At 48.6% G+C, this 25678-nt stretch overlaps 1 protein-coding gene and 1 long non-coding RNA gene across 9 annotated transcripts; one reads left to right on the forward strand and one right to left on the reverse strand.

The window, feature by feature from the left end:
* The first annotated feature begins 1365 nt into the window (after positions 1-1365).
* LOC139359504 (uncharacterized) lies at positions 1366-21531 on the forward strand. 4 transcript variants are annotated; one of them, XR_011615544.1, is made up of 6 exons: positions 1366-1773; positions 2614-2731; positions 7447-7707; positions 9197-14980; positions 16518-16654; positions 21476-21531. It is a non-coding gene; the product is annotated as an uncharacterized lncRNA (long non-coding RNA). The 4 variants fall into 4 exon arrangements; XR_011615542.1 differs by having other exon boundaries at positions 9197-16654; XR_011615543.1 differs by having other exon boundaries at positions 9197-16654; positions 21479-21531.
* Positions 13553-23463, reverse strand: LOC105475898 (cuticle collagen 2-like). Of its 5 annotated transcripts, none has more exons than XM_071082545.1 (3): positions 18554-21478; positions 14556-14600; positions 13555-13644 (listed from the first exon to the last, which is right to left on the reverse strand). In XM_071082545.1, exon 1 carries the CDS (start codon positions 19395-19397, stop codon positions 18804-18806), a length of 594 nt encoding a protein of 197 aa, XP_070938646.1. In that variant the 5' UTR covers positions 19398-21478; the 3' UTR covers positions 13555-13644; positions 14556-14600; positions 18554-18803. The 5 variants fall into 5 exon arrangements, with proteins under 5 accessions (XP_070938647.1, XP_070938646.1, XP_070938648.1 ...); XM_071082549.1 differs by lacking the exon at positions 13555-13644 and adding an exon at positions 23325-23463 and having other exon boundaries at positions 14517-14600; positions 18554-21349; XM_071082548.1 differs by lacking the exon at positions 13555-13644 and adding an exon at positions 21966-22103 and having other exon boundaries at positions 14517-14600; positions 18554-21349.
* Positions 23464-25678: the final 2215 nt, after the last annotated feature.

A 25678-nucleotide genomic window follows, 5' to 3' on the forward strand; every position in this document is an offset into this window, starting at 1 on the left:
GGGAAAGAAGAGGAAGGAAAGAAAAAAGGAGAGGAGCCAGGCCTGGTGGTTCACTTTGGGAGGCCAAAGAGGGCAGATCACTTGAGGCCAGGAGTTCAAGACCAGCCTGGTCAACATGGTGAAACCCCATCTCTACTAAAAATACAAAAATGAGCCAGGCGTGGTGGTGTGCATCTGTAGTCCCACCTACTTGGGAGGCTGAGGCAGGAGGATCACTTGAACCTGGGAGGTGGAGGCTGCAGTGAGCCAAGATTGTGCCACTGCACTCCAGCCTAAGCTACAGAGTGAGACTCCATCTCAAGAAAAAAAAAAAAAAAAGAAGAAAGAAAGAGAGAGAAAAGAAAAGAAAGGAGAGGAAGGGCCACTGGACTCTGGACTCAGTGCCCTCCTTGGTCTCATGCCCTTGCTGACCTCCCTCCCGGGATGTGAGGTCTTCATGCTGCTCAGGCCCATGGCTGACCTCCTCTCCTCTGAGAGATCCTTCCCTCCCAGGTCTCCTCCATCCAGCTGAGCAGACCAGGCCTATACAGGCTGCTTCTCGTTCCACTGAGGCCCAGCAGCTTACACCTTTGGACTGGGTGACAAAAGTGTCCTCCTTATTAGCAAAAAGAATTTTGGAGGGAAAGAGAAATGGCATCCTCAGACATCCTAGGGCAGAGTCAGAAGCAGAGAGGAGATTGAATGGGCTCGGGTGGGTGTGGAAGGTCACTGCAGGCTGCCATAGGAAGACAGGCCTGGGCTCACAGGAGCAGGATGTGGGGAAGGGGATTGCAGGGCAAGGGTGGGGACCAAAGTAAGGGCCACCTGGTAACAGCCAGTCAGAGGAGTGGGGCAGGGTTAGACCACAAGGGAATCCAATGCCAGGGGGCCAGAGGATGTATTGCAATGTGGGCAGCTGAACCTGAGATGTGACAAGAAGATCAGTGATTTGGCGACCTGCCCAGGCAGGCACAGCCCCAGGGTCCTGAGATGACACATTCTAAACTCAGGTGACCCGGGATTTGGGAGTTCACTAGCAACTGGTTGTCAGGCACGGGGCCTGGCACTTAGTAGGGGCTCTTCAGATATTTGTCACATGAATGAGCCAGACAGTAAGTCGAGATGCCCTTCCTAGTCACCTCCTGCCGGCGTTCACGCTGTGAACCAGCGAACTAGGCCACCGGCCTGACCCAGTTTTGCCTGTGGCCTGCCAAACCCAAGGAGAAGCAGACACGGCTGGCGCGGGCGCCCAGGGTGACTCGGAGGCGTGGCTCTGCAGTCGCCCTGGAGCAGCTGCCCTTCCGACCCTGCCTGGGCTATGACTCATCTCCGGCGGAGGAGAAAGGGGCCTTTGTGAGCCCCTAGCTCCGGCGTCTCCCGGACAACACCGCCCTCCGGTGGCCGCGAGCCGCGAGGGCTGGGGAAGCCGCCCGAGAGGCAGCGCCCGAGCTCCCCACGAGCTGCGGTGCCATTGGAAGCGTCAGCGCCCGCCCCTCGGAGTCCAGCCCTGTCGCGGGGAAGAAAGGGGGAGGAACCGGCAACCCCTAGAGGGCAAGTGGGCTCAGCCCTAGGGAATGCTCCAACCCCTCCCACACGCCCCGGGAAACGGTATCCCAGAGCTCCGCTCCCTGGAGACCCCTCCAGAGAGGGACCTGGGGCCCCGCCCCGCAGCTGGAGAAGGGGTGAATGCCTTTCCTGCGGAAAGCCTGGTCAGCCGCCCTGCTTGTTGCGTCTCCAAGACCACGTGTCTGCTACATTTTAAAATTAGATTGGAACATCTGACTTACTCCTTTTGTAAGTTGCCTATTCATATCTTTGGTCTGCTTTTCCATTTTCTATTTTTTCTCTTGTTAATGTACAGAAGCAGTTAAAAAATATCAGTTCTGTCAAATGTGTTGCAAATATTTTTCTAAGCTTAGAATTTTACCTTCTAATTTTGTTTTTGGTGATATTTCATACACCACACGACGTTTTGATGTGGGATGACCTTTTGATATTTTTCTTTTCCTTTCTTTTTTTATTTTTGAGACAGAGTCTCACTCTGTCACCCAGGCTGGAGTACAGTGGCATGATCTTGGCTCCCTGCAACCTCCGCCTCCCAGCTCAAGCCATCCTCCCACCTTAGTTAGCCTCCTTAGTAGCTGGAACCATAGGTGCACACCACTACGCCCGGCTAATTTTTGTAACTTTTGTAGAGAGGAGGTGTCGCTATGTTGCCCAGGCTTGTCTTGAACTCCTGGGCTCAAGCAATCTGTCTGCCTTGGGCCTCCCAAAGTGCTGGGATTACAGGCTTGAGCCACTACTCCTGGCCTTGATGTTTTCCTTTGTTCTTTCTCCCTTTGTTTTTTTTTTTTTAATTGTAAAACTGCTCCCATCTGAGTATCACACAGACATTTCAGATCTATATTTTTTCTTTTCTCCTCCTCTTCGCCCCTTCCCTCCCTCCATTTCCTCTTACTCCTTCATTTAGCTTTTAAATCCACCTGGGACTAATTTTGATATAAAGTGGAAGATAAAGATCTAAACTTATTTTTTTTCTGAATACTCAACTTTTCATATGTCATTGTTCGGCCTTTCTCTCTCTCTTTTTTGTTTGTTTGTTTGTTTTCAGACAGTCTTGCTTTTGTCTCCCAGGCTGGAGTGCAGTGGCACAATCTCTGCTTACTGCAACCTCGGCCTCTCAGGTTCAAGCGATTCTCCTGGCTCAGCCTTCCCAGTAGCTGGGATTATAGACGCGTGCCACCATGCCCAGGTAAGTTTTGCATTCTTAGTAGAGATGGGTTTCCACCACGTTGACCAGGCTGGTGTTGAATTCCTGACATCAAGTGATCCACCCGCCTCGGCCTCCCAAAGTGCTGGGATTACAGGCATGGGCCACCATGCCCAGCTCAGCCTTTCTCTTTTAGTAGAATATTTCCTCACTGGTTTGAAATATCACCTTAATTATAAACTAAATGCTCGGGCCTATTTCTGGCCAGGACCCTGACCTTATACATTAAGCCAAAGGATATGGACTTCTTTAAAAAAAAAAAAAATCATATTAGGCCACTAATTATGGATTTAGGACATTTATTCACATTGTTTTTAAGCTCCAACTAAAAGCAGGCTTGAATGAAGCATCTGCACAGGAAAACTGGAGAGGAAAGATTTCATTTAAAAGGACATAAACATTTTAAGTTCTTTCTTTAAATTTATTATTATTTATTTTTAATAGAGATGTGGTCTGGCTATGTTGCCCAGGCTGGCTTTGAACTCCTGGGCTCAAGCAGTCGTCTTGCCTCAGCCTCCTAAAGTGCTGGAATTACAGGCATGAGCCACCACACCTGGCCAACATTTTAAATTCTTGTTATACAAAATGTCAAACCTTCCTCCAGAATATTCATAGACTAAAGCACATCCTCCCAAAAGCATGTGAGAATGCCCTTTAAACTACACCGTTCTGAGGTTGAGTATTGTTTGTAAAACTACATCCCAATTTGAAAGGCAAAAATACCATCTCATTGTTCTCTCATAATTTGCATTTCTTTAATGCTTGAAAGTGAATTTTTTCATGGTCATTTATAAAATACCTAGATATAAGCTTGACACAAAATGTGCATGTCCTATAAACAACAAAAACTTAACTAAGAGGTTTTAAATAAAGTTTACATACGTGGAAAGGCATGTGACACTTGTGAATGGAAAGATGCCGGTTCTGGCCAAATTAATATATAAGTTTTGTGTGATTATTTTTTATAGCATTTTTTTTTTTATTTTTTAAAAAATTAGAGACAGCCTCTTGCTGTGTTGCCCAGGCTGGAGTGCAGTGGTGTGCTCATGGCTCACTGTAACCCCAAACTCTTGAGCTCCTGTGATCCTCCCACCTCAGCCTCCCAAGTAGCTAGGACTACAGGTGCATGCCGCTACGCCCAGCTAATTTATGTATTTTTAATTTTTTTGTAGAGATAGTGTCTTGCTGTGTTGCCCAGGTTAGTCTCAAATTATTATTATTATTTTTTCTGGAAAGAGTCTCACTCTGTCCCCCAGGCTGGAGTGCAGTGGTGTGATCTTGGCTCATTGCAACCTCCAGCTCCCCAGTTCAAGCAATTCTCATGCCTCAGCCTCCGAGTAGCTGGGATTACAGGTGTGCACCACCATGCCCAACTAATTTTTTGTTTTTTAGTAGAGACGGAATTTTGCCATGTTGTCCAGGCTAGTCTCAAACTCCTGAGCTCAGCCAATCTGCCCACCTCGGCCTCCCAAAGTGCTAGGATTAAAGGCGTGAGCCATTGTGCCCAGCCTGGTCTCAAACTCTTGTACTCGAGCGATTCTCCCACCTCGGTCTCCCAAAGTGCTGGGATTATAGGTATGAGCCACTGCACATGGCCAGTTTTGTGCAATTGTATTAATAATAAAAATTCCAATATGATATTTTTGGGGAATTTTACATAGTGAATCTAAAGGTCATAGACAAGTTGGGACAACCAAGAACACTGAAAAAAATGGCCAGCAAAGGAGAACTTGTTCATATTAGCAGGTGTTCTAGAAAGACCCTCTAATCTCCCTACCCAGCTGGGATTTTGAAGAGATGTTGTAGTGAAGTTATTATTTACAGAGACATGGGCCGGGTGAAGGGAACCAAGAGGGGAAGTTGAAGCTTGTGCAACAGCAGGACTCCATTAGCACCCCAGACAGTTCGTTCAGAGGGTCGGCCGCACCCAAGTTACAGGCCTAGGGCTGCAGCCACTGCCAGAACCACAGCAAAGCAGGGAGGGAGCAGGACAAATACATACCCCCTCCCATCCTGTCACCTGTCCCCCTTGCTGTTGCCTCTTGATGGCTGAACCTTATTCAAAGTGGCCAGGGGAAGTAAGTGATTCAATGCTTAGGGCTGGCTCAGTCTCCCAGGGCACAGAGAAAGGTAGGGGAGGCTGCAAAGAGTATCTGGGGACACAGAGATTAATCAGGACATGCGGTAAGTCCACCTTGGGACACTTTTCTAAGAAAATCATCTGCCATATGCTCAAATATTTTTTACAAGGATATGGACTGCAATATTATCTACTGTTTCAAACAAGCCAACTTAAGTGTTCGACAGTAGAAGTTTCATTAAATAAAAAATGTTATGTCGGCTGGGCATGGTGGCTCACGAGTCATCCCAGCACTTTGGGAGGCTGAGGCAGGAGGATCACTTGAGGTCAGGAGTTCAAGACCAGCCGGTCCAACATGGCAAAACCCCGTCTCTACTAAAAATACAAAAACTAGCTGGGCATGGTGGTGCATGCCTGTAGTACCAGTTACTGGGGAAGCTGAGGCAGGAGGATCACTTGAGCCCAGGAGGTTGACGCTCAGTGAACTATGATTATGCCGCTGTGTTCTAGACTGGGTAGCAGAACGAGACCCTGCCTAAAAAAAAAAGAAAGAAAGAAAGAACCCGGGAGGCGGAGGTTGCAGTGAGCCAAGATTGAGCCGCTGCACTCCAGCCTGGGTGACAGAGCAAGGCTCTGTCTCTAAATAAATAAATAACAAAGTTAACAATTCAGTGGCATTTAGTATATTCATAATGATATGCAGTTATCACGTCTATCTAGATCCAAAGCGTTTCCATCACCCCCAAAAGAGAGCCACACCCATTATACAGTCACACTGCATTCCTCTCTCCTTACAGCCTGGCAACCACAAGTCTACTTTCTGTTCCTGTGGATTTGCCTATTCTGGATATTTCATATAGGTAGAGTCATACAGTATGTGACCTTCTGTGCCTGGTTTCTTTCACTTAGCATAATGTTTTCAAGGTTCATCCATGTGGTAGTATGAATATTTCATTCCTTTCCAAGGCCAAATAATGTTCCATTGTATGGACAGACCACAATTGGTTTATCCATTCATCCACTGATGGACATTTGGGTTGCTTCCACCCTTTGACTGTTGTGAATAGTGCTGCTATGAACATTTGTTGAGGAAGTAATAATTAGGTAGCAACCTGACAAAGCAGATTTTCTCATTTGTGAGATTTTTTTTTTTTTTTTTTTTTTTTTTTGAGACGGAGTCTCGCGCTGTGTCACCCAGGCTGGAGTGCAGTGGCGCGATCTCGGCTCACTGCAAGCTCCGCCTCCCAGGTTCACGCCATTTTCCTGCCTCAGCCTCCGAGTAGCTGGGACTACAGGCGCCCGCCACCACGCCCGGCTAGTTTTTTGTATTTTTAGTAGAGACGGGGTTTCACCATGTTAGCCAGAATGGTCTCGATCTCCTGACCTCGTGATCCACCCGCCTCGGCCTCCCAAAGTGCTGGGATTACAGGCTTGAGCCACCGCGCCCGGCGGAGATTTTTTTATATGAACATTTCTGGCTAATGCCTGTAATTCCAGAACTTTGGGAGGCCGAGGTGGTCAGACTGCCGGAGCCCAGGAGTTTGAGACCAGCCTGGGCAACATGACAAAAACCTAGTCTCTACAAAAAATACAAAAATTAGCCAGGGCCAGGCGTGGTGCCTCACACCTTTAATCCCAGCACTTTGGAGGCCAAGGCAGGTGGATTGCTTGAGCTCAGGAGTTTAAGACTAGCCTGGACAACATAGTGAGATCCTACCTATTTGTTTTTAAAAATTATTTTAATTTTTTTTTTTTTAAATGGAGTCTTACTCTATTGCCCAGGCTAGAGTGTGGAGTGCAGTGGTGCAATCTCGGCTCACTGCATGCAACCTCCACCTCCCAGGTTCAGGCGATTCTCCTGCCTCAGCCTCCCAAGTAGCCAGGATTACAGGCATGCGCCACCACACCCGGCTAATTTTTGTATTTTTAGTAGATATGGGGTTTGACCATGTTGGCCAGGCTGGTCTTGAACTCCTGACCTCAGGCGATCTGCCCGCCTCAGCCTCCCAAAGTGTTGGGATTACAGGTGTGAGCCACCAGGACAGGCCTCCAGTTTTTTTTTTTTTTTTTTGAGACGGAGTCTTGCTCTGTCGCCCAGGCTGGGGTGCAGTGGCCGGATCTCAGCTCACTGCAAGCTCCACCTCCCGGGTTTACGCCATTCTCCTGCCTCAGCCTCCTGAGTAGCTGGGACTACAGGCGCCCGCCACCTCGCCCGGCTAGTTTTTTGTATTTTTTAGTAGAGATGGGGTTTCACCGTGTTAGCCAGGATGGTCTCGATCTCCTGACCTCGTGATCCACCCGTCTCGGCCTCCCAAAGTGCTGGGATTACAGGCTTGAGCCACCGCGCCCGGCCCAGTTTTTTTTTTAATACAAAAAATAGCCAAGTATGGTGGCACATGTCTGTAGTCCCAGCTACTCGGGAGGCAGAGGTGGGAGGATCATTTGAGCCCAGCAGTTCAAGGCTGCAGTGAGCCTAGATTGTGCCACTGTACTCCAGCCTGGGTGACAGAGTGAGGCCCTGTCTCAAAAAAAAAAAAAAAAGAAAAACATATGGTGGTATAAAAGCAAATGACATTTTTGCCATACACATAATAAAACCAGCTTTATTGATTTCCAGGAATATCTGGGTCCAAAGAAAATGTTCTGTAGAGAGAAGGGAAGAAAATAAGCATTTGTTGAGAACCAAGTGTCAGGGCTAATACATGGTAGCAAATGCTGCCCTGCCTGTATCTCCTCGGCCACCTGAAGTCACCTGCAGACAGCACCTTTAGGAAGGTGGCTTCCTACATCTCTGCCTAATGACATTTCCTGGATAACCAGCACTCGTTCACATAGGGGCAGTTCCAAGGCACTTCCTCGTCCTGTAACCGAATGGCAGGTTAGTTTGCGGAGTCCAATTTTTTTTTTTTTTTTTGAGATGGGGTCTCACTGTGTCACCTAGGCTGGAGGCCGTGGCTCATGCCTGTAATCCCAGCACTTTGGGAGGCTGAGGGTGGCAGATCGCTTGAGCTCAGGAGTTTGAGACCTGCCTGGGCAACATGGGGAAAACCCGTTTCTACAGAAAAATGCAAAACTTAGCCAGGTAACCCAACCCCACCTGTGGTCTTAGCTACTTAGGAGGCTGAGGTGGGAGGACCACTTGAACCCAGGAGGCAGAGGTTGCAGTGAGCCGAGATCCTGCTACTGCACTCCAGCCTGGGTGACAAAGCCAGACCCTGTGTCAAGTAAATAAATAAATAAATAAATAAATAAATAAATAAATAAATGCCTGGTATAAATTAGTCCAAAGCTAGCTTAGGGGAAGGAGTACAGGTGTCCCGCCTTTAAATATACTGCTTTACTTTTGGAGCAGAAAGCAGGCACTTTTAAAAGGCAGGGGAAGAAGTGAGCAAGTGGGGGTCTGCACGTTAGCTCTGGTATCTTAGCTACTGGGCAGTTGAACAGGTGACTGCTAGAGCCTTCGTGAGCAGGACTAGGCTGAGAAATCCCCAGGTGGGAGGGAGTCTTACGGAAATTGGCTGTTATCTCTCAAGGCAGCCTCTTGGTGAGCGAAAGTTCTGAGGCAACCAGGTGGAGGATAAGAGTTCCCTGATGGGCAGGCTTTGGTTTGCAAATCAACGTAACTCTCTAGGAGAGATCCATCTTGGAGCACAAAGTTAAATGAACTTGCCCTGTAGAGAACATCTGCTGAAAGGTGAGGTAAAAGGTTGTATTTGCATGTCTAAAGGAATGAGTAGGAAGTGGGAAACTGGGGAACAGGAGAAAGAGAAGAGAGAAAAAATAACCGTCTCTTAGAAAAACGGGGCTACTCACAGTCCCTCAGCTAAATACCCTCGAAGTGTGTTTCACCCAGGCTCACAGCCGTCCCTGGTGGGGGTGAGCCCCAGTTGCCCACTGCGGTTAACTCAGACTTCTAGGGCTTTCCTCCCTTCTGGTCTCACTGGTCTCCTCCCTCACTGCCTTTAGATTTCTTACCTCTACTTGCTGATTTACCTTGAGCAATTACTTAAACTTTGTGCCTTAGGGACCTGATTTGTAACATAGGGTGGTCATAGTACCTGCTATGATGAGGACAAAAGAAGCTAACATGTACCAAGTGCTTAGAACAGTGCCTGGCACATAGTATGTCCTCAAAAATGTCAATCATGACTACATAAATAGAACAAGTCAGCAGGCTGTGGGAAATGAAACTTACCCGGCCAGCTTCGGTTTCCACCTCTGTGAAATGTACATCAAAATGTCTATTTTGAGAGATCACTGTGAGGGGTACATTGAATGACATAACCTATGTCAGGTACAAAGAAAGCACAGGGCTTGGCTCAGAGTGGGCTAGTGCTGGACATGCTAACTGCTCTATTTTCATCAAGCGGCTGTGCTGTCAAGAGAGAATGACCTCTACCAAGCAAGAAGGGCCAAGAGTTGGGGTGCAGATGAGACCATTTCTGACTCCCAGGCCACTTCCTCCTTTGTCACTGGAGAAAGGTGCGATTTCAGGCAGGTCGTGTCCCTTGGGCCTTGGTTTTAACATCTCTAAAAAGGAGTGATTGGATTTGGGGGATTGCTAAATGATGTCCTACTGGCTCTAAAGATCTAGGGAGAGCCCCTGTCCTGAAATAGACACACACACACACACACACACATTCCTATACACACATAGACAAACACATCCTATATACACACATACATTCACACATACACAATACATACATATACTCATATACACACATGCTTATGTAACTGATAGGTTCTTCCTTCCTGCTGCACAAATAAAGAACACGCCATAGCAGTAAGGAAAGGATTTAATTGACTTGTAGCCAGCCACGCCACACTCAAACCAATCTCCTCCAAGGCTCAAAGGCAGTTTGGGTAAAGGGTGGGGGTGGCCAGGCAATGGGTGCTTGCTGCTGATTGGTTGGAGTGGAGATGAAATCAGAGGGGGTCAAAGCTGTTGTCTTGAACTGAGTCACTCCTGGGTGGGGTCACAGGAGCCTTCAGGTCCAGGTGGAGCCATGGGTGTCAGACACGCAAAAATATCTGAAAAGATATCTCAAAAGGTCAGTCTACAATAGTGATGTTATCTGCAGGATCCCTCTGGAATAATGGCTACACCTTATCAGAAATCAGGTTCCTCTTCTCCCCCTAGTCTAATGGCCCTTCATCAGCTTTAAAAGGCAGTTGACTTTTGGGGAAGGCCTAGTATAATTTAAACTATAACCTTGGCAGGGTGCTGTAGTTCATGCCTGTAATCCCATCACACTCAGAGGCCAAGGTGGGTGGGTCACTTGAGGCCAGGAATTCGAGACTAGCCTGGGCAACAGGGCAAACCCCATCTCTACTAAAAATGCAATAAAATTAGCTGAGTGTAGTGGCACGGACCTGTCTCAGCTACTTGGGAGGCTGAGGCATGAGAATCACTTGAACCTGGGAGGCGGAGGTTGCGGTGAGCTGAGATTGCACCACTGGACCCCAGCCTGGGCAACAGAGAGAGACCCTGCCTCTAAATAAATAAACAAACAAACAAATAAATAAACGATAATCTAAATGTCTCCCAAAGTTAGCTTAGCCTAAGCCCAGGAATGATTAAGGCAAATGCAAGATGGGGGTGGGTTAGATTAAATCTCTTTCACTGCCATAATTTTCTCAATGTTACAGTCTTTGCAAAGGCAGTTTCACTCACACACACACTGCAGAGAGGAAGCCGCTGTGGCCACATTGGGCCAGTGACTCACCTCTGGAAGCTTTAGTCTCCAGGCTTGGTTGGCCTTGAAAATCACCCTAGAGAAGAATAATGTGTCCAGAAAACATTTCCAGGCACTTCCATGTGCTGTGCAAATGCTGTTTTCTTCTTAGGTCCCTCTTCTCCTTTTGTCACTTTGCAAATGTCTGCGGCTGCCTTGGCCAAGTGTGGGATCAGGTCACATTGCTCTGCCGAGGGCTGGGCTGGGGCCCAGGAAGCCAGACTCTCCAGATCAGCCTGCCCTGTCCTCCCACCCACCTCTTCCCAGCCCCTGCAAGAATTCAGTTAGCCCGGAGGAAGAAGGCAACAGCCCTTGGGGGTGTTTTACTGGGCTCCTCAAACATGGCTGCAGCCCTTCCCAGGAAGCCAGGTTAAGAGAAAACTACGGAACAGATGGGGCCTGGGAAGGAGGAAGCATTGGACTGAAGAGGCACATAGACGAGCAGGGAGAGGGCTGAGTGATGCAGGTGCAGCCTCTGGGCTGGCTCCAGGCCTTAGACACACATGGCAGGCCTTCACTTAGTGCCGGGACAGCTCCAGTGGGCAAGCAGAACAACTTTCTTGTTTTTCTGTACCTGTGCCCCATTTCTGATTCGGAGTTCCTTTGCCATTAGGCTGGTGGGGAAAAATATGTAACTTCTTTCTTTCTTTATTTTTTGGAGACAGAATTTCACTCTGGCGCCCAGGCTGGAGTGCAGTGGTTCCATCTCGGCTCACTGCAACCTCCACCTCCAGGGTTCAAGCATTTCTCCGGCCGCAGCCTCCCAAGTAGCTGGGATGACAGGTTCATGCCACTGTACCCAGCTAATTTTTGTATTTTTAGTAGAGATGGGGTTTCACCATCTTGCTCAGGCTGGTCTCAAACTCCTAGGCCCAAACAATCCACCTGCCTCAGATGCCGCTAGGATTACCACCCCACCTGGCCTAAATATGTAACTTCTTCCAGGATTTATGTCCTAGTTCCGAGGTCTTTGTGCAACATCACGTGGTAGGATTTGGTCCTCAGAAAACTGTCCATCACTCTGACGCTGTCCTTGCTGCACCCCCAGAGCCCCTTCAGGGCCAATGTTTTCTTGTTACTTCAACGTGGTCAGCCTAGAGGATCTCACTACCTCCCCGAGAACTGCTCCAGGGCCACAGATCTCTTGCCATCTGTCATTCCTTTCTGGGACAGGAGACCCTGCTGGTTCTGGAGGAGTGTGGGGTCTGGTCTCCCCTCTACTTCCGGCCAAGGTGCCTTGAGCATTTGCACAAATCTTCTCTTCACTTTTTCTCGCTTCTAGACACAGCTCAGTTCCCTAAGGGTTCAGGCCTTTAAGAAAGAGTTTTAGGGTACTACTCACTCTGCCCCTGCCCTCGATGCTGCTTGAACGCGGGAAAGGAAATGGGAAAATACAGGAAGAAAAACGAACATCAATGAGTGTCTCAAAATAATATCCTGCCACATACATTATCCCATTTAATCTCACCACAATCCTCTGAGTGTTTTTGTTTTTGTTTTTTTAGACAGAGTTTCACTCTTGTTGCCCAGGCTGGAGTGCAGTGGGGTGATCTTGGCTCACCGCAACCTCTGCCTCCCGGGTTCAAGCTATTCTCCTGCCTCAGCCTCCCAAGTAGCTGGGATTACAGGCACGCGCCACCCACCACGCCCGACTAATTTTATATTTTTAGTAGAGATGGGGTTTCTCCATGTTGGTGAGACTGGTCTCAAACTCCCGACCTCAGGTGATCCGCCTGCCTCGGCCTCCCAAAGTGTTGGGATTACAGGCATGAGCCACTGCACCAGCCTACAATCCTCTGATGTTATCCACATTTTATAGGTGGGGAAACCAAGGCTTAATAAGGTCACATAACTAGTAATTCTGTGTCCTTCCCACCTATATTCCTGAAAACACTGAAGCAGATCCCAAACTTTTTTTTTTTTTTGTACACAGAACTCTTTTCTCTCCTTCCTTCTTCCCTCCCTCCCTCTGTCTCTCTCTCTCTCTCTCTTTCTTTCTTTCGAGACGGGGTCTTGCTGTGTTGCCCAGGCTGGTCTCAAGTGATCCTCCCACCTTGGCCTCCCCAGCGTACTGGGATTACAGGTGCACCTGGCCCACAGAACTCTTTATTCAAAAGAATCTCCCTTGAAAAACCGGAAAGTGTGTTGCTGCTCTGGTCGAAGGCAACTGGGATGAGGAGCTCAGGGGTTGCCTCCTTATCTTCACTTCTGGATGCACCTGTGACACTTCTGTGACTTCACAGGCTCCAAGAGCACATTTGGAAACCTCTGGGCTGTATGACCTCCAGGCAGGTTCTAAGGCCAACCCCTCAACTCACTATGCATGGATTGTGACACTCGTTGGTGCCCAGCCCAGCGGATTTCCTTGGAAGATGCTGGCTTCTTGGCACGTGTAGTCAAAACGTCCTGCTTGGTTCTTCCCCAGACTGCTGGAGCCCACTCCTGGATGGGATGTCAGGGCCAGATCCATGGCTTCCTGAGAGAATCTGGAGGCTGGCCCACCTCCCGCTGCCCAATCCCTCCAGTGTGTCCAACATAATCAGCCCAAACTGCATGGGGCCAATTTATTTAAATAAATGTTAATCCTTCTCAGAGCTAGATGAATGGGGCCTTTGGAAACAGTGCTACAATTTGTCCCCTGAGGTAAGTCTTTTTTTCTTTTTTGCAATCATCTCTTCATTGAGGCTGCTGCCATCTCATCTCCTTTTGATTCATAAAATCAATTGTCTAGAAATATTCAGCCTGGGCAATACAGTGAGACCCTGCCTCTACTAAAAATTAAAAAAAAAAAAAAAAAATTAGCTGAGCATGGTGGTATGTGCCTGTAGTCCCAGCTACCCAGGAGGCTGAGGTGGGAGGATTGTTTGAGCCCAGGAGGCAGAGGTTGCAGTGAGCCAGGATCATGCTACTGCACTCCAGCCTGGGTTACACAGAAAGACTCTGGCTAGGAAGGAAGGAAGGAAGGAAGGAAGGAGTAATACTCACAGCCCTTGGGTTTTTGTAGCTCATCCCTCCATCCATCCACTCATGGGATAAGCATCAGGTGAGCATCTGAGTACTAGGTGCTGTGCTAAGCCCTGGGGAGGCAAAGACAAGGAAGACTCATCTCCTATACAGTCCCCAGTTCCCAGTTCCCAGCTCGTGCCTCTGTGCTTTTCCAGCCCTGGGAAATTGTCATGGACATTTGCTGGCACTGGGCCCCCTCACAGCTCTCTGCTCTTGCTTCCCATTGCCTGCCTCCTGCCAGCACAGTCTTGGTGAGACACAAAATCAGGGAGCCTTGCCCTCCCATCATGGAAACCAAAGGGGTCTCTGAAGGTTTTCCCTGCCCCAGTTCTTCCTCTCCCTGCCCCAGTGAGACCAAAGCGTCGACACCTGACCCCAGCCCTTCCAGTCACAGCCCTTCCCAGGACTTTGAAACAAGGTGGGAGAGGCAGTTGACTTGTTCACCACAGCCACACAGAGCCTGACTGCCAAGAACCTCTCTGCTACTTCCTGTTCTTTGTCCAGACCTAGTTCTCCAAACTTCCTGTGGGTTTTGGGCATCTCCCAAGTTTTCTTTTTTATTTAAAGACAACCAGAGTTAGTTTCTGTTTCCTGCAGTTAAGGATCCCTGGCCAGGCACGGTGGCACATGCCCATAATCCCAGCACTTTGGGAAGCCACAGCGGGAGGGCTGCTTGATGCCAGGGGGTCTAGACCAGCTTGGGAAACATAGCGAAACCCTGTCTCTACAAAAGATTTTAAAATTTGCTCTGCATAGTGGCATGGTCTGTAGTCCTAGTTACTTGGGAGGCTGAGGCAGGAGGATCTCTTGAGCCTCAAGAGGGTTCAAGGTTACAATGAGCTATGATGGCACCACTGTACCAGCCTGGTAACAAAACAAGACCCTGTCTGTAAAAAATAAATACATTTTTAAAAAAGATCATTGACAAGCATACTGGGTTCTAGCTGTTATTTCAGTTGTATCGAACATGCTGGAAACATACTTTGCCAAGCACCTGTTCTGGGTCAGGTGTTGTGGATATATTGACCTGGAGGAAGACAGACAAGTAAACGGTCAGTGTTTAAATTATGGGAAATGTTGTGGAAGCCTAGAGAACAACAGAGGAAGAGGTCAGCTCCACCTGAGGGGAGGAGGGGCCAGGAAAGCTTCAGAGAGCAGGTTATCCCAACGGGGGTCCCTGTTTTTGCCCCTGCCCCCACCTGCACCCTCTCCCCCTTCTCAACACAGCAACCTGAGGGATCATTTACAAATCACATCAGGTCACGGCTGGACTCAGAGCTCTCCGATGGCTCCCATGTCACTCAGAGTCAAAGCTGAGGTCCTGCTGAAGCGGCGTCACTATCTGGGGCAAATACTCGAGGTTTCTTGTCTCACGCCAGGGAAATTGAAGACACGGACACACAAGAAGTGAGTTGAAGAGTGGAGGTTAAACAGGCGAAAGAAAGAGAATAGCTTTCTTTCCTGCAGAGAGAGAGGCTCCCGAGTGGATCTTCCGGTTTTGTGGTGAAAAGCACGGGGGTGGGGGTGCGCGGGGTTTTACAGACAAAATTGAGAAGGTGGTGTCTGATTTACATAGGGCCTGAGCGATTGGTTGGGCCAGGTGTGACGTTTGCATAGTGCGTGAAAAAGCTGGCCATTCCACCCTAATCTTTTATTATGCAGTTGGAGTCTCTATCTGGCCGGCGCCATGTTGTCTGTTCCTTACTGTACATGTGGTTGACAAAGAAAAGGGAAGAAAAGTTGAACATGACATTTTGGCCCCCAGGTAGCATTTTCCTGTAGGCACAGCTGCCAGCATTCACCCGTGCAAGTTTCCAGCTTGCTTATCTACGTCTGCAGCTCGATTTTACAGGCTGCTCTTTGTTAGTAAAAGAAATGATCTGGGGGCTGCTTTTGATTAAAAAGAAAACCTTACCGAGGACATCCTTGCCCTCATTCTCTGCCTAAGAAATTTCTTTTACTTTTATTCTATTTTATTTTATTTTATTTTTTGAGACAGAGTCTCGCTCTGTTGCCAGGCTGGAGTGCAGTGGTGCGATCTTGGCTCACTGCAACCTTCGCCTCCTGGGTTCAAGCGATTCTCTTGCCTCAGCCTCCCAAGTAGCTGGAACTACAGGCACGCGCCACCATGCCCAGCTATTTTTGTACTTTTAGTAGAGACAGGGTTTCACCATGTTGCCCAGGATGGTCTCGATCTCTTGACCTCATGATCCACCCTCCTCGACCTCCCAAAGTGTTAGGATTACAGGCATGAGCCACCATGTCCGGCTAGAAATTTCTTCTTAACTCCTATATCACTACGATGCTCTAGAAGGCCTTATATGCCCAGCAAAGACTACATCTCGCAGTCCTTGTGCAGCTGGGTAGGGCCTAGTGCCAACCTCTCAGCAATGGGATGAAATTGCAGTAGGTGGGTGCATCTTCCCCGTCACTTGCCTAAGAGGAAATGCTGGACTTGAACTTCTTCACTGTACCTTCTCACTCTGCCTAGAATGTCCACAGCCAGAGCAGCCCCGGAACCCACAAGGAGGGGTTAACTCCTGGCTCCTGAATGACTGTGTGGAACAGAGCTGCCTTCTGTCCATCATATGTGCAGTGGGGCCTCCAAAGGTTTCAGAAGTGAGCAGCCCTGCTCTGCTGCCCTCTCATGTTCCTGCAGCTGGTTTTCATAAGTAGTTGGACTTTTCTATCTCTGTCAGATGTTAGTTATCAGCATGTTTTCCTCCATGTTTCTTCTAAGTTGCAGCTGCCTTAAATCTGCTGTAGGCTAGGAAATCAGACCATCAAGTTTCCTAGAACAGTGACTAACATAAACAGGTTCTGAGGGAGGCCTGAGAAGACCACTTGTGACAAAAGTGGGTGTGATTTAGCACATAGGCTCTGAGGTGTCTAGAGCTTATCAGAGGCTGTTTTGACCTTATTCTTATTTTCTCTTGTTTTCCAGAGTTTGGAGTTTGCTGAAATGTAACCTCAGAATAAGTGGGGTGTGACTGCCCTCTCTCCTTTGAGGGAAAAGAAAAAGTATTTTCAGGCCGGGTACGGTGGCTCATGCTTATAATCCCAGCACTGTGGGAGGCTGAGGTAGGTGGATCGCTTGGGCTCAAGAGTTTGAGGTCAGCCTGGGCGAAACACTGTCACAACAAAAAATACAAAAATTAGCCAGGCATGGTGGCGCATGCCTGTGGTCCCAGCTACTCAGGAGGCTGAGGTGGGAGGATTGCTTGAGCCCGGGAGGTTGAGGCTGCAGTGAGCCATTATTTCACCACTGTGTTCCAGCCTGGGCGACAGGGCCAGACTATGTGTCAAAAAATAAAAGAAGTATTTTCATCCCTCCTTATTAACAGGGAAATTGTGACGCAAAGACAATACTCATCAAAATCCAACCAGTTTTTTGTGATCTGAGAGTTTGTTTTAAAAAAAAAAGTCTTGGCCAGGCGTGGTGGCTCATGCCTGTAATCGCAGCACTTTGGGAGGCTGAGGCAGGCGGATCACCTGAGGTCAGGAGTTTGAGACCAGCCAGGTGGGCCAACATGGCAAAACCTCATCCCTGCTAAAAATACAAAAATTAGCTGGGCGTGGTGGTACATGCCTGTAATCCCAGTTACTTGGGAGGCTGAGGCAGGAGAATCGCTTGAACCTGGGAGGCGGAGGTTGCAGTGAGCTGAGATCACGCTATTGCACTCTAGCCTGGGCGACAGAGGGAGACTCTGTCTCCAAAAAAAAAAAAAAAAAAAAAAAGTCCAACTAGTTTTTCTATGGAAATAGACAAGTTTTTAAAAAAATTATATAATAAAGGACTAAAGGGTCAAGACTAGCTAGGACACTATTGAAGAAAGTGAGAAATAAGATGGGAGGGGCTTGTCCTACCATAATAAAGAATTATTATTAGCAAGACAGACAAAGAGACCATGGGGCTGAACAGAGGACCCAGAGATGGGCCACATATTGATGGGAACTTGGACTGTGACAGAGGCGGTTTTACTACACATCAGCGGGAAAAGAAGACATCAATTTGTACATGATACCGGAACAACTGGCTAACAGATGCAAAATATAAAACTAGATTCCTTCCTCACATTGTACACAAAGACAGACTCCGGATATATTTTTTAAAACTAAATATAAAAAGCCAAATTTTAAAACTTAAAAAAAATCTGCAAGCAAATACAACCATGAACTTGAAAAGGGGTGGGTTTCTTAAATAAGATAAGAAGGACGTAATTTATGAAGGAAAATGTTGATGAATTTGACTACCTTGAAATTTTAAACTTCTTTATGATGAAATCATAAATATGAAAAGGCAAGATATTGGCAATTCATTACAACTTGTTTGTGTCCAGAATACATCAATAAAAGAAGAACAATTTAAGAGAAACAGGAAATTCACAGAAGAGGAAACCAGAATTGTCATAAACAAATGAAAAATGCTCAACCTCACTAGTAATTATGATAATTCAAATCAAAATAAAGACTTCATTTCACACTCATCAGATTGGCAAAAATTAAAAAGCCTAATACCACCATATTGGCAAAGATATGGGGAAATGAGAAGTCATAAGTGGCTGGTGGGAATATAAATTGGTAGAAGCTTAAAATCCTTTATTTGCAATTCCAAAATGAAAAACTCTGAAAACTAAGTTTGCTCCCCTAAATTTGGTTTAAACTCCCTTATTTATTTATTTATTTATTTATTTATTTATTTATGAGCCGAGTCTCGCTCTGTTGCCCAGCTGGAGTGCAGTGGCGAGATCTCGGCTCACTGCATTCTCTACCTCCCGGGTTCAAGAGATTCTCTTGCCTCAGTCTCCTGGCAACCTCCACCACACCTGGCTAATTTTTGTATATTTAGTAGAGAAGGGGTTTTGCTATGTTGGCCAGGCTGGTCTCGAACTCCCGACCTCAGGTGATCTGCCGCCTGGGCCTCCCAAAGTGCCGGGATGACAGGCGTGAGCCACCCAGCCCGTTCTGGTTTAAACTTACTTTGTGACAAAACCTGATATGAACCAATTTGAGGCTACCTGTAGTGTTAATATTAACGTATTAATTTAATATGCTCATGGCAGCGGCGGGCCGTCCGCAGCGCTGGGGCGCGGGCGGCGGTGGCAGGAGCGGCTGCCGGAGCAGCAGTGGCGACGGTACACTGTGCTCGCGTCCCCGAGGCAACTGACTGCGCCGCTCCCACCCTCGCGCGGCCGGGCGAGACGTGCCCCCAGGCCCGAGCCTCCGGGGCTCAGGACCCTGGCCCCGCGTCGCCGCTCTCTCCCGCTGCTGCTGCCGGGAGGCCGCTGGGAGGAGGCGAAGCTGGGGCCTCATTCCCGGGCCCAGCGCCGGAAGGGAGAGCGGCGTCTGCCCTACCAAGGGTGCGGAGTTCCTGCGCCTCCGGAGGAGACTCTGCGCAGGGCCGCCCGGGGCCGCGTCCCTGGGGTCCGCCCCGCATCCGGGTGACCGCGGGCCTGACACTCCCAAAGGCTGGGCCCGGGCCCACGATCCGCTCCCGGAGGCGCCCCGCCCCGGGCCGTGCCGCGAACCGGGCGAGGGGAACTCCGGGCCACTCCTGAGTGCCGCGGCCACGGGGGTAGGTTCGCGGAGACGACGCCTCTGCCTCAAACCCAGACCCGGCCCCGGCCCTGGCCCTGCGAGGACCAGGAGCTCCTGCCCCAGGCCGCGAGGGGTGCGGCCCGGGCATCACGCTCCACGTAGCAGGCGGGAGCTGAGAGCGGCAGCAGCCGCCCAAGTCCAGACTGTGGACCCGGGCCTCTCTGCACTTTTGGGGGACCAGGAAGGTGCTCGCCTTGTCCTTGCAGGTGGGGGTGCCCACTCCCATTGCTTGGCCTCTGCTTGCTCCCGGCCCCGGCTCGGATCTCGAAGTGGGGTTGGGGCCCAGCCCGAGGGCTGTCACAGCCCGGCCTGGTGTGTGCACGCTAGGAGCATTGCTGACACGCCCCACTGGTTTCAGATCAACTTTGGGGAATTTAGCGATAGCTACTAAAAGTCGAAGATGTGCATGCACTGTGATCTAGCAACCATATGCCTAGCAAAACAGGCCGGGCTCGGTGGCTCACGCCTGTAATCCCAGCACTTTGGGAGGCTGAGGCGGGTGGATCACTTGAGCCCAGGAGTTTGAGACCATCCTCCTGGTCAACATGGCAAGACCCCTGTCTCTACAAAAAATTTAAAATTTAGCTGGGTATGGTGGCATGCGCCTGTAGTCTCAGCTACTTGGGAGGCTGAGGTGGGAGGATTGCTTGAACCTAGGATGTTGAGGCTTCAGTGAGCTGTGATTGTGCCAGTGCACTCCAGCCTGGGTGACAGAGCAATACCCTGTCTCAAAAGGAAAAAACGCCCACACATCGATACAAGAATTTTCACTGCAGTGCTGTGTAATAACAAAAATGGAAACAACCAACAGTCCATTAGGAAGGGAACAAACAAACAGTTTTATTCAAACAATGGGAAACTATAGAGCATTTTAAATTAACGAATCAGATCTACAATGTACTGACACGGGTAAATCTCAAAAATGAGTGAAAAAGCAAATTTCAAAGAGATTTACACAGTATGATAGTATATATGTACATATATTGTTAATATAGGTGTTATATGTGTGTATGTAATCCCAACACTTTGGGAAGCTGAGGTGCATGGATCACTTGAGCCCAGGAATTCGAGACTAGCCTGGCCAACATGGTGAAACTCCATCTCTACTAAAAATACAAAAATTAGCCAGGCATGGTAGCTTATACCTGTAATCTCAGCTACTTCAGAGGCTGAGGCAGGAGGATCGCTTCCTGGGCCCCCATATTTTATATATGTATATACCTCTGTAGTAAATGTGTACGTATGTATGTGTATATATATATGGTCAAGAAGAATCTACACTAACTTGGGACACTGGTTACCTATACAAAGGAAAATGGGAGGGCTTTAGATTTATCAGAGTTTTGGGGGGTTTTTTTGTTTTGTTTTTTTCCAAAAAAGAGAAATAGAAAGCAAATATGGCAAAATGTTGACATTTGTTAAACCTGTGTGGGCAAGTACAGAGGTCTGTTTAGTATTCTTTGTGCTGTATTGTATTATATTATATTATATTATATTATATTATATTATATTATATTATATTATATTATTTGAGACAGAGTCTCACTCTGTCACCCAGGCTGGAGTGCAGTGGCACAGTCTTGGCTCACTGCAGTCTCTGCCTCCAGGGTTCAAATGATCCTCCTTCCTCAGCCTCCCAAGTAGCTGAGATTACAGGCACCTGCCACCACCCCTGGCTAATTTTTGTATTTTTAGTAGAGACAAGGTTTCACCACGTTGGCCAGGATGGTCTCGAACTCCTGGCCTCAGCGATCTGCAAGCCTTGACGCCCCCAAAGTGCTGGGATTACAGGCGTGAGCCGCTGTGCCCAGCCTGAGTTTATTAACGGCAGTTTGGCTCTCAGTGCACCCCTTTCCCACGTGATGCCTTCTGCCATGTTATGACATGAGGCCTTCCCCAGAGGCCAAGCAGATGCAGTCCCTTGACCTAGGACTTCCCAGCCTCCAGAACTATAAGAAATAAATTCTTTTCTTTATAATTTACCCAGTCTCGGGTGTTCAGTTATAGCAACAGGAAAGAGATGAAGACACTGTTTTCCACAGTGGCTGGACCATTTTACATTCCCTCCAACTGCACAAGGGTTTCAATTTCTTCACATTCTTGTCCACACTTGTTATTTTCTGTTTTTGTTTTACAGTAGCGATTCTGATGGCTGTGAGGTGATATCTCATTGTGTGGCTTAAAAAAAAAAAAACACACATTACTTTTATTGGAAACAAATAATGTGCCTCAAGATGTTGGCAACGAGTCATGATATAGACATATATTTAATACAGTGTATTTCTCCCTTTAATTACATTCCAGCAGGAGGTGGAATACCTCCTTGGCTATGAGGAGCAGAAGTATTTCATGGATTGTGTAAGTTGGCCTCCTCATACTTGTACACACACCAAGCATTTCCCCTCCAAAGTATCATATTCAGAAAGACAAAGATCACAGATACATTTAGGAATCCCATGCTGGTCACAGAGCCAAAATAACGCATCATCATGATTTCTTACAAGCAGAAGTTCCTGAACAATATTTTGACCAGTAGTTATTTTAATATCTGCGAGAGCTTTTGCCCAAGCGAGCTTTTGAAGTGCTCGCCAATCGCAAAAGATGGCAACAAGAGTAATGACAAAGCCAATCAGGGGAAGTTTAGGACTACCCTGATATAGGTTCCTGTAACCAACATAAAACAGTACAGCAACGCAGTACAGGAAGACAGAGATGGCAAATGTAATAGGATTGTACAGAAGTGTCATCTCCTAGGAGGACTTGACTTTCTAATTTATATCATACACATTAATACCTGGAGGTGACTGAAATGATGCCTGATTTAACCTGAATGGATAATCAGAAGTAGCTGTAATAGTTTCGTAACTGTAGGAGGACAATTCACTTGAATTTCTGTTTGCTCTTAAAAACCTCCACAGGTGGCAAAAGAGAAGATGGAAGCCATCTACTCCAGGCCCTCGAGGAAGCTGAGCAGCTCCCTGAGTAGGGTTGAGGTTGATCTGGAAGGCCACATCCTCTAAAGGAAGGAAGGAGAGAGAGTCAGGATGGTGGGGGCCTCAGTAGTTTTGCATTTCCCTAATGATTAGTGATGTTGAACATCTTCCCAAGTGCTTATTGGCCACTTGTTTATTTTCTTTGGAGAAATGTCTATTCAAGTCCTTGCCCATTTTTGAATCAGGATTGATTTTTTTGTGGTCTAGTTGTAGTTCTTTATACACTACGGATATCGATTCCTTATCAGATCTATGATTTGAAAATATTTTCTACCATTCTATAGGTTCCTTTTTTCACTCTGTTGATTATACTCTTTGACACATCCATGGACAATATTTTAAAGGGCAGGTAGAAGTCAGACAGTTTGAGCAGCAGTGTAGTGAAGAGAAGGCATTTCACTCGAAGGAAATAGCCTGTGCAAACACACAGAGAGAACCGCAACATGCAGATAGTTGGGTCTTGCTAATACACTGATGAAGGGTAGGAGGTGGGGACAGGTGAGACTGGAGGAACCACATGACAGAGGACGGTCCTAGGCTCGCGAAGTAGCTGGACTTCGTTCTAAGGTGGCACTACTCAGAGTGGTCTGAGGACCCTGGCCCAGCACCCCCTACTAGGAGTTTGTTAAAAATGCAAATTCTGGCTGGGATCCTGGCTCATGCCTGTAATCCCAGCACCTTGCGGGGTTGAGGCGGGAGGATTGCTTGAGTCTAGGAGTTTGAGACCAGCCTGGGCAACATAGTTAGACCCCATCTCAATAAAAAAGAATAATTAAGAAATGCAAATTCATGGAGGCCCAGTTTTGGCCTATTGAATCAGAATCTCCGGGGTAGGGCCGGGGGATCCCGGTTTTAATCAGCCCCCGGGATTATTCCAAGGTTCCGTAGAGTTTAAGGGAAGTGGAGGAACTGCCGAGGGGTCCGCTGAAGTTTTGGAAACATCCCTGGTGAGAAAGACGGCCCGGGTTGTTGTTTAGGCCGGGCACCCTGGGCTTGGCTGCGTCCCCATCCTCTTCCAGCCGCCCCGTCCCAATCCGACCCCGCCCGAGTTCTGGCCGCCGTCCGACCCCTCGGGGCCCGCCCTGCGCCCCAGCCTCCTCCCCGCCGTGGGGTCAGGGGTCAGGGGCGCGCGGCTGCAGCCAAGCCCACATTCCTCTTACTTCCCGCCATTGTCCTGGGTTCCTGTGGCCGCGTCTCCACACTCGCTCCTGACCGCCCCACAGTCCCAGGGAGTGATGACTCATTTCCTTTCCCCTGCTGACATCATCGTGCCCCCAGCGTGGCCCGGCCGGGGCGGCGGCCTGCGCCCTCCCAGGTCTCCTCCCAGCGCCTCTAGGCGCGCGGGCGCAGGCGCGGCATGGCCCTTCTCGGCCGGCAGGGGGCGCCGGAGCCCGCTGGGGCCTCCCGGGCCGCCACCACCACGGCCCGGGCCGGAGAAGGGGGAGGAATAGAGAGCAGCCGCGGCCCTGCTGTCCCGCTGAGGGCCTGGCTGGGAGTCAGAACTCTCACGGTCACGGATAGGGAAACTGAGTCCCGAGCCTTGACCAAGGCAGCACAGCCCACCCTGGGAAGTGGGGGACTGGAATTCAGGACGCTCGGCCCCAGGCCCATGGTTTCCCACAGACCGCAGGTGTTAATCTTCCCGCACCCCATGGTATGTATTTTCAGCACAAAGTCTGCAGATAATATTCCCCCAATTTCCATCACTTGTGGGCCCTGAAACGTGGTCGCCCTGGAACCATGAGGAGCCCAGGGCCACTTGGGCTCCACCTGGGAAGCACGTAGAGCCTGCAGTTATTCGGCGGCGCTGCCCCCGGCTGATCTGGCTGTGTCGGGAGGTGCCCCTCACCCTCGCATCCACCCCGGCTCCCCAGCACCCACTGCTGGTCCTCAGGACCCGACCCTGTCTCCTCTGCCTTCCCTGTCAGGTTTCAGGGAGGCAGAGGAACTCACTTAGCCTGAAAATTTCAGATATTTCATAAGACTGAGCCACCTAAGAGTGCGTCCCTTTAAGACACATGGAAGAAGTCATGCAAGGCCACACGGTGAGCTAGAGCTGAAATGATACCTGTCCTTCCTCAGACCTGTCACCCCCCCATGCTGCCCACATAATGAATGCAAAATGCTCCACCCAGTGTCTGACAGTAGTGTAAGCACTCAATGAATGGTAGTCCTTGTCATTAGGAAGCTAGTTGCCTAAATTCTCAGGGCCTCAGGCTTCCTCATCTGTAAAATGGACGCAGTAGTACAATACCTTATAGTGAGGATTAAATGAGCTCATGCATGGAAGTTAGTTACAGCAGTGGTGTCCGGTAAGCATGCAACAGCCCACCAGCACTTGGGCTCCATGAAAGGGGAGTTCTGTTGTTGTCTGTTTTTTGTCTTGTTTTGTTTAGGTAGGGTCTTACTCTGTCGCCCAGGCTGGAGTGCAGTGGTGCGATCATGGCTCACTGCAGCCTTGACCTCCCCAGGCTCAAGAGATCCTCCCATCTCAGCCTCCTAAGTAGCTGGTACTACAGGCAAGTGCTGGCTAATTTTTATATTTTTTGTAGAGACGGGGTTTCACCATGTTGAAACCTGACCAGACTATGTCAGGCTGGTCTCAAACTCTTAGTCTCAAGGCATCCACCCACCTCAGCCTCCCAAAGTGTTGGGATTACAGGTGTAAGCCACCGCACCTAGTCTCTGTTGTTGTCTTTTCTTCTTTAATTGACAAATAAAATTTTATATATTTATAATATACAACATGATGCTTTGATATATGTATACACTATGTGTGTCACTGGAATGGCTAAGTCAAATTAATTAACATATGCATTACTCTGCATACGTGTGTGTGTGTGTGTGCGGTTGTCTTTGTGTACTACGATGTCTTTAGCACCTAAAACAGTGTCTAGCACCAAGTAAGAACCCAGTGAGTGGAAAGAAGGAAGAAAGGAAGGGAGGGAGGGAGGGAGGGAGGGAGGGAGGACAAAAGGGAGGGGAAGGAAGAAGGAAGGAAGGGAGGAAGGAAGGGAGGAAGGGAGGGAGGGAGGGAGGACAGAAGGGAGGGGAAGGGAGGGAGGGGAAGGGAGGGAGGGAGGGAGGGAGGGAGGGAAAGGAAGGAAGGAAACCTCTTATTACTGCCTCAGCTGATTTTCCTCTAGTACTTAGGCCTGTCAGAGCAGCACTGGCGGACGGTAGGGGAAGATTCCTGAGGGTCTGTTTGCTTGAGGGCTACAGGGCTTCCTGGGAAGCAGTCATCCTGAGGAAAGAGAGTTGAAGAGCATAAGAGCATTTCAAGGACAGGGCAAGGAGAAAAGAGGGATTTGGGGTAGAGCCTCCTCGGTGTTCACAGGAGCACTGTGGAAAGCAGTGGACGATTTCAGGAACATCATCACAGTCGATCAGTGGTAGCTTCAGGACAATCTGGTGGCCTCACACCTGCTTTGGACACTGCTAATTTGGTTGCTTTGGTTATTGGTTTTGCTTTTATTTTTTAATTTTTTATTTACTTATTTAGTTTTTTGAGATA

The sequence above is a fragment of the Macaca nemestrina genome, chromosome 17 (genome assembly GCF_043159975.1).
Source record: "Macaca nemestrina isolate mMacNem1 chromosome 17, mMacNem.hap1, whole genome shotgun sequence".
Classification (NCBI taxonomy): Eukaryota; Metazoa; Chordata; class Mammalia; order Primates; family Cercopithecidae; genus Macaca; species Macaca nemestrina.

Coding starts and splice junctions, on each gene's coding strand:
- LOC105475898 (XM_071082546.1), bottom strand. CDS start 19,397: ATGGGAGTGGGCACCCCCACCTGCAAGGACAAGGCGAGCACCTTCCTG.